The sequence below is a fragment of the Tursiops truncatus genome, chromosome 7, assembly GCF_011762595.2.
Source record: "Tursiops truncatus isolate mTurTru1 chromosome 7, mTurTru1.mat.Y, whole genome shotgun sequence".
Classification (NCBI taxonomy): domain Eukaryota; kingdom Metazoa; phylum Chordata; class Mammalia; order Artiodactyla; family Delphinidae; genus Tursiops; species Tursiops truncatus.
The window spans coordinates 47,626,681-47,646,418 of NC_047040.1; the positions used below are offsets into that span (position 1 = coordinate 47,626,681).

At 34.8% G+C, this 19,738-nt stretch overlaps 1 protein-coding gene across 1 annotated transcript in view; it reads right to left on the reverse strand.

The window, feature by feature from the left end:
• Positions 1-862: 862 nt before the first annotated feature.
• FSIP2 (fibrous sheath interacting protein 2) overlaps positions 863-19,738 on the reverse strand; it is a 126,299-nt gene continuing 107,423 nt past the window's right edge. The window contains exons 16-21 of the mRNA XM_019931469.3: positions 17,965-18,465; positions 16,329-16,429; positions 9,100-9,146; positions 5,951-5,994; positions 3,251-3,320; positions 863-1,053 (exon numbers count right to left, since the gene is read on the reverse strand). Of these exons, the coding sequence (XP_019787028.2) occupies positions 917-1,053; positions 3,251-3,320; positions 5,951-5,994; positions 9,100-9,146; positions 16,329-16,429; positions 17,965-18,465 (900 nt within the window). The 3' untranslated portion in view covers positions 863-916. The remainder of the gene's footprint in view (positions 1,054-3,250; positions 3,321-5,950; positions 5,995-9,099; positions 9,147-16,328; positions 16,430-17,964; positions 18,466-19,738) is intronic.

Here is a 19,738-nt window from a genome sequence, read left to right on the forward strand (position 1 = left end):
CATTAGGGTAGATAGTGATGATGACTGAAATTCTTTACTGTTTGGTCCACCTTTTTTATCTTTTAAACAAGACTTTTAGAATCTAGAGGCAAACATGCTGAACGAAGTTGGATCCATGTCACAAAGTAGCAAGTTAACTGATTTTGAAAAAATAGATAGCACTAGCTGTCCATCTTATTAAGTTTTCCTCAGTGCTTTTTATGTTCTCACAAACAGAATCTTTATATCTATATTCATATAAGGTATCTATATAAAGGATTTAATAACTATTGACCAACAATTTATGTATTGATGGTATTTTATCCACAAAATGTACCTTGTCAGAAAAGGGTTTTTTAGTCACGGAGTCTTTTTATGTATATATAATATTTTATGCACAATAATTCTTTACTTCTTGATGGTGCTTTATCCATAGTTGGATCTTTTGGGGAGGTGTTTTATAAACTGATGAAATTTTATCTGCAGGTAGTATAGATACTTTTATTTGAACATCCAAATACATCTTTTATAGTGAACCAATCAGTTTCATAGCTGTGTCATAGAATTAAACTTGAGTTTCATCTCAGTTTGCTAACTATTTTGGTGATCATACCCTCTAAAAATTTAACAGGAAAAATTCAAGTTCATTTTCTGATGGGTAATGAGGACTAACTGGTTTACTAGGTATACTTTTTGTCTCTTTATCTTCATGGCATGTTTGTATTGAATAATACTAGCACTCAGCATCTTCTTATACCAAAATGCTTATCAAAAGCATTATCAAAACTTTCTCTCACCCAGGTCTCTAATATACTTCTCTTGCTTTTAATATTTTGCTCAGCATTACAAGAATCATCTTACAGGACACTATGTTATGTTTTAAAAAATATTTTATTTTCTAAGGGAAGTAAGCATAGTTATATCAGGTGTAGAAACTTCAGTGCTTGTCCTGGCGAGGTGGTGAGGAAGATTTGGAAATATTGGTGTTAGTTCGAGAAAACACCTTTGACAGAGCTGAAGATATCTTTGCCAGCATTTTAGATCCTTGTTTAGGAATACTAGCCTTCGGAGTTTCTGTGGACAAAGCAACAAAAGTAATATAGATAATTATTAGACATTCTAGTTGAGGCAGCCATACTATACAATTAATGATTTAGAATTCAAAAACTGACATTTATTTATGGGATTAAAAAAGAAAGATTCTTTTGATTGGATTCTTCCAACACTCCTGTGAAGGAAACAGGGAAAATATCTCCATTTTTGTATATGAATCTTGGCGAGGTCAGAAACCTTGCCTAAGGTCACATGAGGAGTGGCCAAGCTTGGACAGGGAACAGCTTTCTCTCATGGCATTATTATATGCTGCACTCTGATATTTCGTTAATCAGGTGTACAAAGAATACCTTTCTTTTTCTAGCAGAAAAACCTCTGAAAAAGTCTGATGAGCTAAACTCACAAGGGAAAGTAACTTTCAGCGCTATACAGTGAGGGTGTCTATTTCAGAGTGTTCACTTGAAAACAGAAGTGCATTAAAACTGCTATAATTTCTCACCACTTTGGGTAAACTTTTAGTTGATAACTTCAAGTATTTTTTATTTTTTGTCATGTAACAGAAGACTGTATAGATAATAAAAATTTCCATTTGGATTCATTTTTCTATACCACTCTTCAGGGCATGGACTCTCAGAATATATTATAATTTAACAAAATGAATATTTTACATGTAAAGACAAGTAAATATGTACTTCTCTGAAACTTTATGATAGGATGTGATAGGACATGAAAACACACATGATAGTAAAAGCCCATCTTTTCTTAATTTCAGTACATGCCAAAGTTCATGACTATACCTCTTGCAGTTACCTAGATTTGTCTTTTCTAGCAAGGTAATCTTTTATTGTTAAAGCTAAGATAGCCAACAGCAGATTTAAAACTAAGAAAGCCAACAGAATAAAGAATAAAAATGTATGTTTAGGTTTTTACTGTGCTATAAAAAGGAAAAAGCCAAAATCTGCAGCAGATAAGACAAAAGCATGAATGAAAGAGAAAGATGTATATTCTGAAAAGGCAAGATAAAACTTTTACTAACACGACCAAGGCACTGATACAAGGCTTCTGAAATTCTTGTTGGAGAGGTAAGAGTTAATGTTCTGAAAACTTGGTGGCCTTGTTAAAAATGCAGATTCCTGGGCATCATTACTCTAAGATGCTAACTTAGCCAGCTAGAGATGGTCCATTTTTAAAAAGTATTCTGGGTGGTTCCAGTATAAAGCAGTTCCTAGAAACACAATGAAGACACTGCCCAAATCCATATTCACTATTAGAAGACTGGTGGGTTGCTGGTGTCCTAGGTTAATAGCATCATCCCCAGAGAGAATAGTGAATGCTTGTGCTTATCAGTTAATAGCTCTTTTCGCAGTAAAACTTTAAGCTATCTTTGTCATTGAGGACATAATTCTGGGATGCAATGGCAACTCTATGGAACCACAATGTAGAGGGAAGAAAGAATGTTGGGTCAGAGTCAGAAGATATGTTTTTGAGCCCTAAAAGCTCTCCATTTGTTGGCTGTATAACCTCAGCCAGTTATTTACCTACATTTTCTCATTTGTAAATTAGGGCTCTAAGACTTGCAGAGGGAATATAATACGGTGTAGGAGATATGAACAAGTTTGGTTTGGTCCATAAAGTGTTTTGCATTACTTGATAAAACCTGAAAGTCAGGAATTTTCACATAGAACTTCCATTTCCAGTTTCTTTGAAAAATGCTAGAACCTGAATTAGAAGTCCTGGCAACAATCCAGCATGCCAATGACTGGACCTGAGTAACAGCTCCCTTCTTTAAATGGGGCATGCCATCTCCAGTGGACCACAGACCCCTGCTCAAAATACTGCTCTTGTTTTTTACCTACCTAGCTCCTGTGAACATTTGATTATGTGAACTGTGGTCATGTTGAATGAGCTTAGGCTTTGAAGTCGGGCAGATCTGTTATTTGAATCCCAGCTCTGCAGCTTACTAGCTTGGGGTGACCTTGAGTAACCTACTCTCACTTTCTCTTTAGTAAAATGAAGATAGCTGATACCTGTTCAACATTAGTTCTGTTATCTATTACTCCTTTGGTTTAAGAATTGCATAGAAAACTGCAAATGGAAATAATATCTTACTATTTATATTTTTATATATAGCAATCTCATATTGATAATACATGTCAATACTGCAAGGGAGAAACTACCCATTCTAGGAGTAATGTTAAAAGGATAGTATATTTTGTACCTGAAATGACTTCTTTTGAGGAATTCACACTACCAAGAATATTCTTGTTTCCTTCAAATATGGTGGTAAACTGCCAAGACAAAACAAAGTATTGACTCGATCTTTTGTTGGATACTACACACTAGAGATACCTAGAAATCCTCAAGAGATGTAGCACAATCATTACAGCATTTTATATAATTTCTGTGTTCTGCAGTCACAAATAATTATTCTCTGAGACTTAGACTCATACATTTTGCCAATTATGATGGCTAGGATTGACCCTTCTCATAGATATGGGCCTTGGCTACCAAATGATGATTAAAGGTTCAGCCATGTTAAAAGTGACAAAAAATGTCAGCTCTGTCTCTCCCCCCTCCCCTTTTGGATGAATTGGAGTGAGAAGTAAGTTATAAATTCTTTTCTGATAATAGAGATAAGAGAAGGAAAATGGATGTTTACTATATAAGCCCAATTTCCTTTTATGGAAATTTTAGCAATTTTGGAATCTAGAGAAGTAAAGTAGGTGTGTGGAGCTAGGGCCAGGAACATGGCTCAGGTACTGGTTTTACTCTGTACATCTTTATCGTATCTTTGAATGCAAAGGGAGCAATTTTCCCAGAAAGGCATAAAATAGCCTGGGACAGGTACCTGGGCTTCACTGTAACTATTCTATAATGCTAGAAATTTAAAAAGTAAAAAAGTCAATGAAGTGAGGCTAAATACATGTAACATAAAATGTATTGTATATAGATTATGTAAAGACTACCAGATATTAATGAGTTTTACCACAATTCACTTTTTTTAAAGTACGTAATTAACCCATTAAGTTTCAGACCACACATCCTACTCTGCCTTCTATGGCTGTGGTTCCAATGTAAGTTCAGTTTTCAAAGTCTTGGTGTTATTTTTTAGTCTATACCACTATTAAGACTGTAGTTCAAGTTCTCATAGTCTTTTGTCTATAGAACTTCAGGTCAGTTCCTGGCATGCACATCTCAGGAGACAATTTATAAACAGATTTGGAGGGATTCCTTTTTTGATATCCCTCCTCTCTTTGATTTCTTTTAGTGTCTCTGACGCTCAACAGTCCCCTTTTCTGGTTCTATGCCTGGAATGCTGTGTGCTTCTAGCCTTCCTGTGTGCTGTCTCTCACATCCCATGACTGTATCCACGTCTGGGGTAAATTAACAAGAGAAAGGAGAGAAAAAAGTAGCACGTTTCCCCCTAATGTCCTTCAGGTTACTGGAGCCTTTTTCCTAATTCCTCTGGTCAGAAGGATTTTCTTTCAGTCCTAAGTGCCTCACAGCCTTTGCTGCCATTGTTGTGTAGCTTCATGGCTGAAACTTACCTTGTGGCAGGGGCAGAAGAGGGGGAAAAAGTGGGCTTCCCTATTTTCCATTTCATAGGAACTTCTTCCTAATTCTGGTAAGAGAGCAGTGGATTCTCTTGGAGCTTTCTTATTTTATCCATTCCCTCTATATAATTACAGGATTTGAACTGCCCTGGGTCATTGCTAGGAGATGTGAGAGGAAAAAACGCAGGAAACTCATAATGGTATTATTTTCTGAGTTTTGATTTCCCTCCTCAAACTCCTTCTATTATTTACTTTTCAGAACCCTCAGTAGTTGTCCAAAGTTTTTAGTTTTAATCAGTGAGAGATACAGGTGGAATGTGCTTATTACTCCACCTTACTCAGAACTGGACTGAATAACAACTTTAGTTATAGTTTTACCATGGAAAAAGCAGTAAGCAAGGAAAAGAGCAAGAACCAAAAGGGTCCAGATTAGCCTGCAATTCACTTTGGCACAAGGAATGGCCTGTCATCAGACTAGAGAATCATTGTCTCCCCTTTAGTGCCATATGATTTTACTTGGAAAATATGGCCTAAGTGCAGCCTGAGGTTGTCAAATAGATGTTTATGTTCAAAAATGAAGATTAGGTTGAGTGAGGAACTAACCCAGCATCTTTAGATATGTGGCAAAAGTTATCTTAAGTATGAGTTGTAGTTCTGAAAATTACTCTGATAATGAGAAGTGACTGGATAATCGATGGACTATAATGTCATGGGGTTGGGGAGATTTGCTTAAAAATGGGATTAAATTGAGTGAAGAAACAAACAAAACAGAAGAGGATTTGTAGCTTGAGCACTCATTGGAAGCTTTCTGAAAAGGATTAGCAAAGAGGACACTTTCTGAGTTTACACTGGAGAACAGCTGGGCCTTTTGGAAAACTGCCTTTAGACAGTCAGTCCTTAGGAATACAGAGAAATAGATGGAATCAGCAATTATTTCTTATAAACTGCTCTCTTCCATTTTTGCTTGTATTTCCTCCCTGCCTCCACCAAGTCCCTCACTTGGGTCTACCTGCCCTAGGCAGGGCCAAGTGACTCACTCCCTCTAGGATTTCCTCCAGAGACTGCAGTAACAGGGTTAAGGGATGGAATTGCAATTAGGTGCTAGGGAGGAACGGTGGCTTATCCAGTGCACTTAAGCAAGGAATGATAACTTAACCCTAAGGTGAGAACTAATGGATTTCTTGGGTACCACCAACAAGTCTCAGCCAGGAGGAGAGATCTGAGCATGAAGAAATTGCAAATAGGGGAATGCTTCCTGATGCCTCTCAAATAGCACCACGTAGTCCCTGGTTTGACCTTGAAAATTGGGCTATGTTCACCTGGACTCCATGTATTCTAATTAGAGGATATTGAAAAATATTTACCTTAACACCGTTTGAACTTTCTGGCCTTCGTTCCCGAGAACTTGCTGTAGAGGGGGGAAAAATAGTATTTTTTCTGAGGCATAAATAGTGTTGACACAAATCTGATCTTATTGTTTTTCACCAAAAAGTCATATAATTTAGGCTGATAGAGGAAATTATAATTATTTTTAGTGTACAGACAATGTGAACAAAACTGAAATAGGTGAGATTGCTAGAATTCTGTGGCATATCTTAGCCCTTCTTTTAGAAATTATGAAAGATGAAGTGTGATGTAGTAGGTAAGGCAGATTCTGTAACTTAGTAGGCATACATCTATGCATGGCCACTCAATCCCTACAGACCTATTTATTGTACATGTAAAATGAGAAGTTACCCTGTAGGTGATTCCTAAGGGCCTTTCTAGCTTTAACACTCTTTGATTCTACATAGTTAATTAAAAGCAGATAATTGGAACAAAGAGGAAGGTGCTGGTCTTATGAAATACTCTGAGTGAAAATCAGGAGAATTTTGAGGCAATACCAAGAAGAAACCTTGTGGAGTTGTACAGAACTAAAAGTTACCTAAATTTCAGGTGAGGTCAAGACACCAGTAGAAGAATTCAACCCAAGGAGGTAGAAATGGTACTGTGAGGTAAGTTTCATAAAGACCCCAGCTAACGTGTTAAAGAGTCAGAAAACCCGAGTTTGAGTCTTGGCTTCACTACTTAGAGCTGTGTGAATATTGGCAAATTTAATCTAACTTCTCTCCCAGTTTCCTCCTATGTAGAATGTGAATAAGACTATCTTCCTGCCTGTCACTCAAGAGGACTCAATGAGATATCTCATACGTAAAAAGTATGCATTTTATAGACATGCGATCATCAAGAGTCCACACATGTGATTACTCTCTGAATTACCCTTTGGGGCAGTGTAGGTTCTGGAAAAAAATAGTAAAACCTCAATTAACTCAAATATGATAAGAGCTGATAATCTGACTTATCTGAGAAAATTGGTAAAATTTCATTGTTGGTTGATAATATTTCTGAAGTGTCTGACTCTATATCACATATAGCTGAACTGACTTTTGCTTTTAAATGACTGAGGACATTTGGGTTTACTACCAGGACTATTATTCCAAACACTAGTTTTTATGTTTCCAGGTTAGATGGCTATCAACTTTCCAGGATTATACTAGGAATTTGTTTTGATGAAGAGTCACAGAAAAATTCCTGCTAATTCAGGATCTAACATACTCAGATTTATTTGACATTTTCTCCCATATTCTATATAAAACTATAAACTAAAATTAGGAATGTATGTGTTCAACCCTAAGCTTGTCACTGAACTCCAGACTGAAATATCCTATTGCTTATGTGACACCTCAACTTAAATATCTAATATCTAATACCTTAACATAACCAAAAGAGAATTCTTGTGTAACCTCCTTAGATTCCCATAGTCGCTCCTATTTTACTAACTCCTCCTACTATATGCCTGTTTTAGGCTCTTGGGAATATAGCTGTGATCTTCATGGAGCTTACATTCTAGAGGGAGGTAGTGAAAAAACAATTAATTAAAACATACAGTCTGGCATATAGTAATAAATGCTAGGGAGAAAAATAGCAAAGAAGTGGAATATGCAGTGCCATCTTGAGAATGAGGTTACAATTTCAAAAAGTGGTCAAAGAAGATGTCACTGAGAAGGTGACATTGGAGCAAAGTTCTGAAGGTGAGGAATGAGCAATGTAGATACAGAGGAAAGAGCACTACATGAGGATCAGCAAGTGCAAAGACCCTGAATTCCTGGAATATTTGAGGAACAGCAAGAAGGTCAGTGAGGCCTGAGCAGGGTGAGCCAGAAAGAAACAGAGGAGGAGGTTAGAGAGGTAATAGGGGTTTGGAGTGATGTCCAGATGATGTATGGTTTTGCAAGCCACTGTAAGTTCTTTGGCTTTTGTCCCAGATGAGATGGGAAATACTTATACTTGGAATTATCTTTGATGCCCTGCCTCAAGTTACAATGTAAATTCTTTGAGATCAAGGACTTTTTCAGTTTTGTTCACACATGGGATTTTAGAACACAAAAGAGGTGCTCAGTAAAATCTTTGAATGAATGAATGAATAAACGATTGAATTGGACAGCTGCAATATTACTGAAGGATATAAGAATTAAGCTGGATAATTGCAACAAAGTTGGAAAAAACAAAACACTGAATTTAGGGTCAGGAGCCTTGGGATCTAGACTGTGTTCCGCCTCTGACTCAAAGTAATCTTGGACATTTTCTCATCTTGAGCTTGAGTTTCCTCATGTAAACAATGAGGGGCGTTATAGTAAGTGATTTCTGTCTAACTCTAGCAGCCTAGGATTCCATAATACAGGAATCATACAGTGATTATTTTGACCCCTGGTTATGGTACATTTGTAGAATTTTGGCATGCTTACTGTTACTCTATGAATCCCATCTTAATAAAAATGACTTCCACTTCCAAGTTGAGAGAATATGTTTCTGTAGTAACAACCTAAGTGAGTTGTATGTTTGAAATAGCCAGGGTAAACCTGTGGTTCAAATTTCAAGGCCACTTTATAATAAACATGACACTCAACCTCTTGGACATGCTACCATTGTTAGAACCACATTAATCATCTGAGGTTTCAACAGAGTGCCAAACAGTCATCACACAAATGTTCTAAGCAGTCAGTACAATTATAGATTAAAAAAACAACAACAAAGTGAGGTCCATACTAGCCATATTTAAATTTAAGCAAATAAATTTAGCTTTAAAAGTCTTTTTTGGGGTACATTTTGATAGGGTTAAGCACAAATGAAGGATAACTTCTCAAAGAAATTGTTAAATCCTAGTATCATGGGTTCTGGTTCAGCTAGAAACTATCATGATATACCCTGATTTTATGAATATTTCTCACAGGAGCATGGTAAATATAAATTCATATTATACTATATTCCTGACCAAAATCATTAATAAGACAAACTAGCTGACTTATTTTAACACATGTGTGATGTCGTACTGGATCATTTCTAAAAGTAGATAAGCTCATAGGAAAAAAAAAAAGTATCAATTTCAGGTTTGATAACTAAAAACACTGATCAAAGCAGTAGAGTGTCCTTTTGAATACTTTCTACTTTAAATCAAGAAATACAAAACTCCAACCTTCCGTAATTTTTGTACTTTTATCTGGCATACAATCTTCAGTCTCACTAAAACAAAAGAAAAAAATATTTAATTTTTTTGTGTATTTAATGAATCAAGAAATTACTGGTTAAGTAAAAGAACAATCTCTCAGTCATTCTTCATATGGAAATAAACCTGGAAGAGTGTATCACTGAGTTTCCAAATTGAATACAAATTATTTATAAATTGACTCTTTTTTCCCAACTTAAAAAATTTTGGTTAAATACACATAACACAAAATTTACCATCTTAACCATTTTTCAGTGTACAGTTCTTTGCTTGAGTACATTCACATTATTGTGCAACCATCACCACCATTCGTCTATAGAACTTTTTCATTTTCCCCAATTGCAACTCTGTACTCCTAAATACTAACACCACATATTCCTCTCTCTCCATCTCCTGGAACCAACCTTCACCTTTTGCCTCTGTGATTTGACTACTTAGGTATCTCACATAAGTGGAATCATATAATATTTGTCATTTTGAGACTGACTTATTCACTTAGCATAATGTCTTCAAGGTGACATATAGCATGTGTCAGGATGTTCTTCCTTTCTAAAACTGAATAATATTCTACTGAATGTATGTACCATATTTTGTTTTTCCATTCATCCATCAATGTACTCTTAGTGCTGCTTCCATGATTTGGCTATTGTGAATAATGATGCTATGAATATGAGTGTAAAAATATCTGCTTGAGTCCCCGTTTTCAATTCTTTGGGGTATATACCCGGAAGTAGAATTGCTGGGTCATATGGTTACTCTATATATTTAACTTTTTAGAGAAACTCTCACACTGTTTTCCGTAGTGACTGCACCATTTTAAATTCCCAGCAGCACTGTACAAGGGTTCCAGTTTCTTCACATTCTTGCCAACGTGTTATTTTCTGAAAATTTTTTTGATAATAGCTATCCTAATGGGTGTGCAATAGCATCTCATGGTTTTGACTTGCATTTCCCTGATGATTAGTGATGTTGAGGATCTTTTCATGTGCTTATTGCCCATTTGTACATCCTCTTTGTAGAAGTATCTATTCAAGTCCCTTGCCCAATTTTTAATCAGGTTGTTTGGTTTTTTGCTGTTGTTGAGTTATAGGAGTTCTTTATGTATTCTGGATAGTAATCCCTTATCAGACATATGACTTGCAAATATTTTCTCCCATTCTATGTGCTAACTTTTCACTCTGTCCTTTGAAGCACAAAAGTTTTTAAATTTGGTTAAGTCAAACTTATCTAATTTTTCTTTTACTGCTTGTGCTTTTAGTATCATATCCAAGAAACTATTGTCAAATCCAGTGTCATGGGGCTTTCCCCCTATGTTTTCTTATAAGAGTTCTATAGTTTTATGTAGGTTTTTGATCCATTTTGAATTAGTTTTTATACACAATATAAGGTAAGGGTCTAACTTCATTTTTGTTTGTGTGTGGTTATCTAGTTTTCCCAACACTGTTTGTTGAAAAGACTTTTTTTTCTCCATTGGATGGTCTTGGCATGCTTATCAAAAATTATTTGACCATATATTAAGGATTTGTTTCTGGGCTCTTTATTCTATTCCATTGGCCTACATATCTGTCTTCATGTCAGCACCACACTGTTTTGATTACCATAGCTCTGTGGTAAGTTTTGAAATCAGGAAGTCCAAGTATGTTCTTCCTTTTCAAGATTGTTTTGGCTGTTTGGAGTCCTTTGAGATACTACATAAATTCTAGAATGAATTTTTTCTTCTCCTGCAGAAAAAGGTCATTAAGTATTTTTATAAGGATTCATTTAATCTGTAGAATCCTTTGCGTAATACTGAAATCTTAACGGCCTATTTCCATTAATCTGTGTCTCCTTTAATTTCCTTTAGGTATGTTTTGTAGTTTTCAGTGTACAAATCTTTTGCCGCTTGGTAAGTCTATTCCTAAATATTCTGTTTGGTACTAGTGCGGATTGAATTTTTCTTCGTTTTTGGATTGTTCATTGTTAAGTGTTTAGAAATGCAATTTTCTTCTTCTGTATTGATTCTATATCCAGCAACTTTGATGAATTCATTTATTTGTTCTAAGAGTTTTCTTTCTTTTTTGTATAGAATCTTTAGGGTTTTCTACATATAAGATAATGCCATCTGTGAACAGAGCTCACTTTACTTCTCATCCAATTTAGATGCCTTTTATTTCTTGCCTAATTGCTCTGGCTAGGACTTCTGGTAATATACTCAACAGAAGTGATAAGAATGGGCACCCTTGTCTTTTTCCTGAGCTTAGAGGAAAATCTTTCAGAATTTCACTCTGAGTACAATAATGTTAGTTGTAGTTTTTCCATATATGGCTTTTATAATTTCAATGTAATTTGCTCTTATTTCTAGTCTGCTAAGTGTCATTATCATGAAAAGGTGTTGAATTTTGTTAAATGGTTTTTCCTGCATTAGTTTAGATAAGAATGTGTTTCTTTTTCCTTCATCCTGTTAATGTCTTGTGTTACACTGACTGATTCTCATATGTTGAACTTCCCTTGTATTCCTGGGATAAATCAACCTTAGTCATAGTGTATAATCATTTTAATCTGCTATTGAATTCTGTTTACTAGTATTTTGTTGAAGATTTTTGTATCAATAGTTTGAAGAGGTTTTTTCTTGTTTTCTTTGGAGGAAGTTTACTTTACATCAATAGTTTGAGGAGGATTGGTTTTAATTCTCCTTTAAATGTTTGCTACAATCCACCAGTGAAATCATCTGGTCCTGAGTTTTTCTTTGTTAGGAGCTTCTTAATTACTGATTCAATTTCTTTACTAGTTATAGGTTTCTTCAGATTTTTCCATTTTTTCATGAATCAATCTTGGTAGGTCATGTTTTTAGGAATTTGTCTATTTCATTTAGATTATCCAATTTGTTGGCATACAATTGTTAATAGTACTCTTATACTTCTTTTTACTTCTGTAAAATCATAGTACTCTTATAATTCTTTTTATTTCTGTAAAATCAGTTATAATGTCTCTTCTTTCACTTATGATTTTAGCTATTTGAGTCTTCTCTTTTTTTTTCCTTAGGCAATGTAGCTAAAATTTGTCAATTTTATCAATCTTTTGAAGAACCAACTCTTGGTTTCACTGATTTTATTTTTGTATTCTCTTATTTTGTCTATCTCTACTTTAATCTTTATTATTTCCTTCCATCTAATAGTTTTGAGTTTAGCTTATTTTTCTTTTTCTAGGTAGGTATTTAAGATGTAATGTTAGGTTGTTATTATAAGATCTTTTTTCTTTTTTATTGAAGTATAGTTGCTTTACAATGTTTTGTTAGCTTCTGCTGTACAGCAAAGTGAGTCAGTTATACGTATACATATAATCACTCTTTTTAGATTTCCTTCCCATTTAGGTCACCACAGATCATTGAGTAGAGTTCCCTGTGCTAAACAGTATGTTCTCAATAGTTACCTATTTTATACATAGTAGTGTATATATGTCAATCCCAATCTCCCAATTAGTCCCACCCTACCCTTCTCCCCTTGGTAACCATAAATTTGTTCTCTACTTATGTGACTCTATTTCTGCTTTGCCAGTAAGTTCATCTGTACATTTTTCTAGATTCCACATATAAGTGATATTATATGATATTTGTTTTTCTCTTTCTGACTTACTTCAATCTGTATGACCATCTCTAGGTCCTTCCATGTCTCTGCAAATGGCACTATTTTGTTCCTTTTTATGGCTAATATTCCATTGTATATATGTACCACATCTTCTTTATCCATTCCTCTGTCGATGGACTTTTAAGTTGCTTCCATGTCTTGGCTATTGTAAACAGTGATGCAGTGAATATTGGGGTGCATGTATCCTTTCGGACCATGTTTTTCTCCAGATATATGCCCAGGAGTGAGATTGCAGGATAATATGGTAGCTTTATTTTCTTAAAACTATGTTGAATAAAAGTGCAAGACTGGACATCCTTGTCTTGCTCCTGATCTTAGAGGAAATGTTTTCAGCTTTTCACTGAGTATGATGTTAGCTGTAGGTTTGTCGTATATGGCCTTTATTATATTGAGGTATGTAATCCCTCATTTCCTCCACTACTGCCTTCCTTTGTGTCAGTTGAGGTTTTGCAGAGATGCATTTTGATTACCTTTTTATTTCCTTTCATTTATATTCTATATTTTCTTTGTTACCACACAGATTCCATATAATGTTCTAAAGTTATGACAGTCTATCTTAAATTGATACCAATTTAACCTCAACTTCATACAAAGACTCTACTCCTTTATAAATCAACACCCATCCCTTTGTTATTACTGTCCCAAATTATGGCTTTATATATTCCATGCCCATCAGCATAAATTTATAATTATTTTTATGTGTTTTTTAAATCTTGTAGAAAATAAAAGTGGAATTATGAACTGAAATTATTATAATACTGGTTTTTGTATTTGTCCCTGTGTTTACCTTTACTGGAGAGTTTTATATTTTCATATGGTTTTGAGTTACTGTCTAGCATCTTTTACTTTCAATTTGAAGAACTTCTTTTAGTGTTTCTTGCAGTCATGTCTAATGGTAATGAACTTTCTCAGCTTTTTGTTTTAGTTTTTGTCTTAGAATATTCTGATTTCTTTCTCATTTTTGAAGGGTATTTTTTGCTGGTTATAGTGTTCTCACTTGATAGTTTTCTTTCTTTTAGCCCTTTAAATATATAATCTACTGCCTTCCATCCTGCAAGATTGCTTCTGAAAATTTTACTGATAACTTTATGGAGATCTCTTGTACAAGTCATTTCTGTCTTGTCACTTTCAAGACTCTCTTTTTGTCTTTGGCTTTTGATGACTGTGATTATAAGATGTCTCAGGTAGTCTCTGAGTGCTTATGCTACTTAGAATTCACTGAACTTATTGTATTTGTATATTCATGCTTTTTCAAATATGAGGAGGTTTTAGCCATTATTTCCTCAAATAATCTCCCTGCCTCTTTCTCTCTCTCTTCTCTGGAACTCACCATGGTGTGTATGTGTGTATATAAATATATATATATATATATATATATATATACTTACATATGTATATATTGCTGCTTGAAGGTATCCATTAAGTGCCACAGAATCTGTTCACTCTTTGTTCAGTCTTTTTTTTGCTGCTCAGACTCAATAATTTCAAATGACTTGTGTTCAAGTTCACTGATTCTTTCTTCAACTTGATTGAGTCTGCTCTTGAATCATCTAGTGAATTTTTGAGCTCCAGAATTTCTGTTATTTCTGTCTGGTTCCTCTTTAGTTTCTATCTCTTTGTTTTTATTTATATGTATTTTATTCATATACTTTTCCCCTGATTTCCTTTAGTTCTTTGTGTTTTTCTGTAGCTTTTGAACATATTTAAGACAGTTATTTTAAAATCTTTTTCATGTATGTCTAGTTCGTGTGCTTCTCCATGGACATTTTCTGGGAATTTATTTGGTTTCTTAAAATGTGCCCTATTTTCATTAATATGCATTGTGATCTTATGTCGAAATTTGAGCATTTAAAGAAATAGCTACCTCTTCCAGTTTTTGGAGATTGTTGTAGAAGCCCTTCACTAATTAGTAGGACTCTGAACCTTGGGAACAGTCTGAGGTAAAGCCTTCAAATCTTACTTTTGTTCTGGGTATATGTCCTTCTGGGCCTATGTATGTACTTTTTTTTTTTTCCTTCCTCCATTTTCCTGACCTGCTTTTCAATGTTTTATTTCCTAAGGGTCTCATCATGTTTCTTCTAAGGGCCTTAGCTATCTTATTGTTTCCCCCTGCCTGTAATCTCTTTCCCTCAGGTACCTGTTTGTGCATCTGCAGTCCCTTGTGATTTTCATGCACCATGGCATCCATCTACTGACTTCAGTGGCTTCTAGGCTTAGACCCAAACAATGCCAGCATTCCCAATTTGAGCTCCTATTCAGGTGAGACAGAAAACATTCCCTCAGGCAGCCCACAGATAGGCCCAAACATTACAAACAAGTTCCAATCTACTCTTTCCACCTCAAGAGAGAAAACTGAGAATTGGCCATTTCTTCCCAACTGTGCCACATTATGTTGCAGAAGGGGGTTGGGCAAAAACAAGTAAAAGTGTGTGGAATTTCCTGCCACTTTGAATGTGGCTTTTCTTTGATTGGGCATTCCCTTGGTTGCTGCAGTTATTTGACTGGTTTCCAGAGCTCCTATAAAGTTGTTTTAGCAGTGTGTAGTCTATTTTTTCTTCCTACAAGAAAATAAGGGTGTGCAGTTTCTTGGTCTGCTATCTTGCTCTAAATTATCTTTTATTTGGTATTATCTGTGTCCTCTGTCTCCACTGATATAAACAATAGAGAGGTACCTGCATTACTGATTTTGTATGTTAATATAATCATTACACAGGAAAAAAGAGGCAATGATTGGTCAGGAAAATATGTCCCAAAATAGTGTCAGTGTCAAAAAGAAACAATTCCATCATGTTGAGTGGGAAAAAATTATAACCAGGTAGATTTTTCTCCTATTTATACCTATTGCTTCTCCCACAATAGAAATGCTACCTCTTCTAGGTTATGAATATTCTTATAAACTTAAGAATAATTTTAGACAAGTTCTAACTGTTTTAGATAGTTATTGTTTTAGATATAGTTATTAATTAGATTTCAAGTCTACAGTGTACTTTTTCTCTCTGTCCTCTATAAATGCCATATAGTTCAGACTTTCCTCCTATAGTCATCCGAACTTGGGTTGCCTTCTCCTCATGTAAATGCTGTCTATCTTTACAGGCCCACATCAAACTCAATTGCTTTCTAGAATTCATCCCTGAATGCTTCGGCTTACACTGCTCCCTCTCTTATTTGGATTCTTCTTAGAGGCAGTTATACACACTGGAACATTTTGTTACTTAAAGAGAGTTGAGCAGGAACCCTTTGGGCTGAAAGGCACTGGGTCACAATAGAATCTGCTCTATCTTCCAGGTAAGAAAAACAAAAAACAAAACCAAAACACACTAGCAAATTCTTCATCCAAGACACTGCTATACTAGGAAGAACATAGAGGCCAACTAACTAGAAATGGGGAATCAGATAGAAAGGAGAGGGTTTAGGGAATGTCCACAGTAGGGAGCCAAGGGAGAAAAGGATAAGGAGTGAGGGAAGGTCTAGGGCTGAATACTTGCCCAATCGTAGTTTTACCAGAGACCTCATTCTTCCCATAAGCATTACTTTCATCTCATATTTCTATTTTTATATTGCTTTAATCTCATGTACCCAGCAGATGAAATCAGGTCTTCTTGGTTGTATGAAGATGAACTCATAATTCTGTGTATGAAGTAATGTGTCGGCTCAGAAATATGGTTTCTTTCTTCTTTCTGGAAAAGTGCAAACCATATGTTATATAAAGTAGCGTTTGATATGCACTTTCTCATATACTTGGCATATTCTGCCCTCTAATCTACACTATTATTAGAAAAAGTTTCAGAGATTACATTAAAAATGGATGAACACTGTAATTCTAATTAAAAGGTCTCTTTCCAATAATTCTTTGGAAATGGCTAGTAAAGATGATCTATATTATAATATTGAAGTCTGAATAAACATTAAAGATTAACCTAGCACAAACTTTGAAGAATATAGTTTTACATTTCTGTACTTTACAAATATTTTAATGAAAACTTAGTTCAAAAAGAAAAAAAACAGATATATATATAATTCTGGTCAGTTCAGAAGCTTGTCAAGTCAGTCATCTTAACCGTACTCTGATCTGTTTGTTGGGAAGTCATGTGTGATTTTATGGCTATAACTTTTGTAAGAATACCTTAATTGTTATGTCTATTAGAATCTTGAAAAAACAGACTACTATTATTGGGATTATTGTATATGAACAATAATCCATTATATGAAATCCATTTTGACTTTTGGTATTGTTATAACAATTCTTTAGTTATCTATGAAGCCAGGATTTCTGACTATGAGGCTCAACAAAACTATTCTGCAGACTGCATTTGGTCATGTAATCACACATAGATTCCCAACAAATAGGTCAGAGTATGTGTTAAAATGATTTACCTGGGAAACTTCTGAACTGAAGAGTTGTATCTCTGTTCTTTTTCTCTGGCTCATCTCAGCTTTTGTGTTAACCTAGGAATAATGTCAAATGGATAATCAATAGAATTGTCTCACCAGGAAATCCTGTACCATATACACTTTTCCAAGACATGTTTTGGTATGGATTTTTGGACAGGAACCACCCAAAGGGTCACTGAAGTCTAGACCATTATGTTATGTGAGGGGTATGGTATTAGGGACAAGAGCTGTTCCCCATGACGAGAGTGGAGTTTATGGGCTGATTGCAAGGGTGATATTTAAAATATTTTGATTAACTTAACTTTGGGAAAGTTGGCTAACTTGTAAGGAAAAAGTTGGCTATGTAACTGCCCAAAAGATATATATCTATTAAAGTGAGAGTCAAGATTCAAACTCAGACAATCTGAATTCGTATGGATTCTTTTTTACCTCTTCCTACCTTGGCCTATTTTCTGGTCCCACCCTACCTGCTCAAAAGGTATTTGTCAGCCAAAATACAAAAGGGCTGGAATCTATTAAAAGATGGATGTAAATAATTAGCTTGCATTTCTCTTAAATAGCTTCCATTTTCTGTTATCCCTGGACTTCTAGCTAATATATGTCTCTTTCCATTACCTGCTTTCCCTCAATTCTGTTTTATGGCTTCATCTGTTAGTTATTTCTCTCATACTGTAAATGTTGCCAGACTAAGGAAGAGACTATCTGGAACCATTTTAGTATTTTTTTCTGCCCAATTAAGGTACATTCTTGGACAGAATTTCTGAAGATCTCTATTCTTTCCATAGATATCTGGTTATTGACAGTCATATTTCTCACTCACCTTCCTCTGTGGCTTTTCCTCCCAAATAGAATCTGTTTCAGTCAAGGTTCTTGAGCAGGTGGCCATGTCAAGTTTAGCAAGAGTTCTTTTAACTTGTCCCTCCTTCGGTTCTATTACATGATTTGAGGTTGCTTCAGTATTTTCAACATTTGCATTGGATGTGGGCTGACAACATTTGCTTAATGAAAAATTCTTTTTCAGGCTACTTGTGCTTCGTGTTGGCTTGGGAGAAACAACTTTGGTTTCTATTGGCTTTGTGGCTTCTTTCACTTGATCTTCAACTTTTTCTCCTAAGTGTTCTTCTTGTACAATCTCTCTTAAAACAACTTCATTTTCATCAGACATTAGTTCCTCTTCTATGGTACTTTCTGAAACTTCTTGATCAATATCATGAGCTACTAACCGAAGGATAAGTTCTTTTTTGTTCTGAACATCTTTTAAAAGCTCCACCTTGGTGATATCAGGCTTCCTTATATTCTGAAATGAATTTCTGCAAACAGCCTGGAATTGAAGGTATAATGAATATCAAAAACAAATGCCTCAATCACTTTTCCTATGATTCTATTATAATACAGCTATTTTAGTATGATTTCTAGTTTCATTGTTAAAGTAGTATTATCTTAAGATGCCATGCTTACATTAGCAATATTTTAAAAAAGAAACATGAAAATTGTAAGAAATATTTGTTGGTATCATTTCTTTTACCTTCAGAGGTTATTTTATTAATCTACCATAATTTACTTCAGAGTTTAAAGGAAGGACTAAAGGAAGGACTTTTTCTTCTTTTTTTGGTTAAACTTTATATTTTGTTGCATCATATTTACTTCTTTGTTTTTTGGTTACTTTGAAAGTTTGTGACAGAAGTAGACATGATAATATATTTTTCTAAAATTGTAGATGGGTTATCATAGAGAAATTGAAATGTACATATTTTCAACAAGAAAGCAAGGTATTATCTGATCTTGACTTTTAAAAATGATGAATAACCAAGATTGTGAAGGTCTTTGCCTCTTTAATCCCTATCATTCCACCCCTGATCCTTTGGATATATTTTCCAAAAGAATCTTGAAAATATAAATCTTCATTTTTTTCTCACCTCCCTAGTCAAATCTCACTTTCCATTTTCAATGTCTTAAGACAGATAAAAGACAGTTACAATTAAATAATAGAACTTCCGCATTTCAGTAGCCTTTGATGATGCCACAGAACCTCCAAATTCTTTTGAGTTACTAATTCTAGACTTCAACATCCCTGTGTAACACTTTAAGCCAGTTTTTTCAGATATTGGTGTCCTAAAAGAATATCTTCTGTGGAAAAAAAATATAGAAACAGCTTCCTTAAGAATTTAAAACCAATCAGTTTTGATTTTCTGTGTTAGTGGAGGGGACCAGTGGTTTACAAAATCCAAAATCTTTCTATATGGCTTTGGAATTTGTGACTATATATGGTTTTCATATGTACATGCCTAGTGTGTTGGGAACTTATGGTATCTCAAAACAGAAAATAAAGCCCTTGGGTGAGGCCAACAAGTGTCTAGATTCACTGATCTAATCTACTGTTCTTTGGTTTCTTCTCTGGTCCCTATGCAGGAGATTGATACTCAGATTGGTACAAATCGTATGTCGTATCAGAGTTGTCTAGGTCTGCTTCTTTGTGTTTTATTTTGAGGATGGATTTTCTTTCCCTTAAGAGGACAGCAGTAATTATTTTGGTTTAAATATTCCCATCCTGCTTTCCTGTGGTCTATAAATGACTTAATGAAAGAGAACTGGTA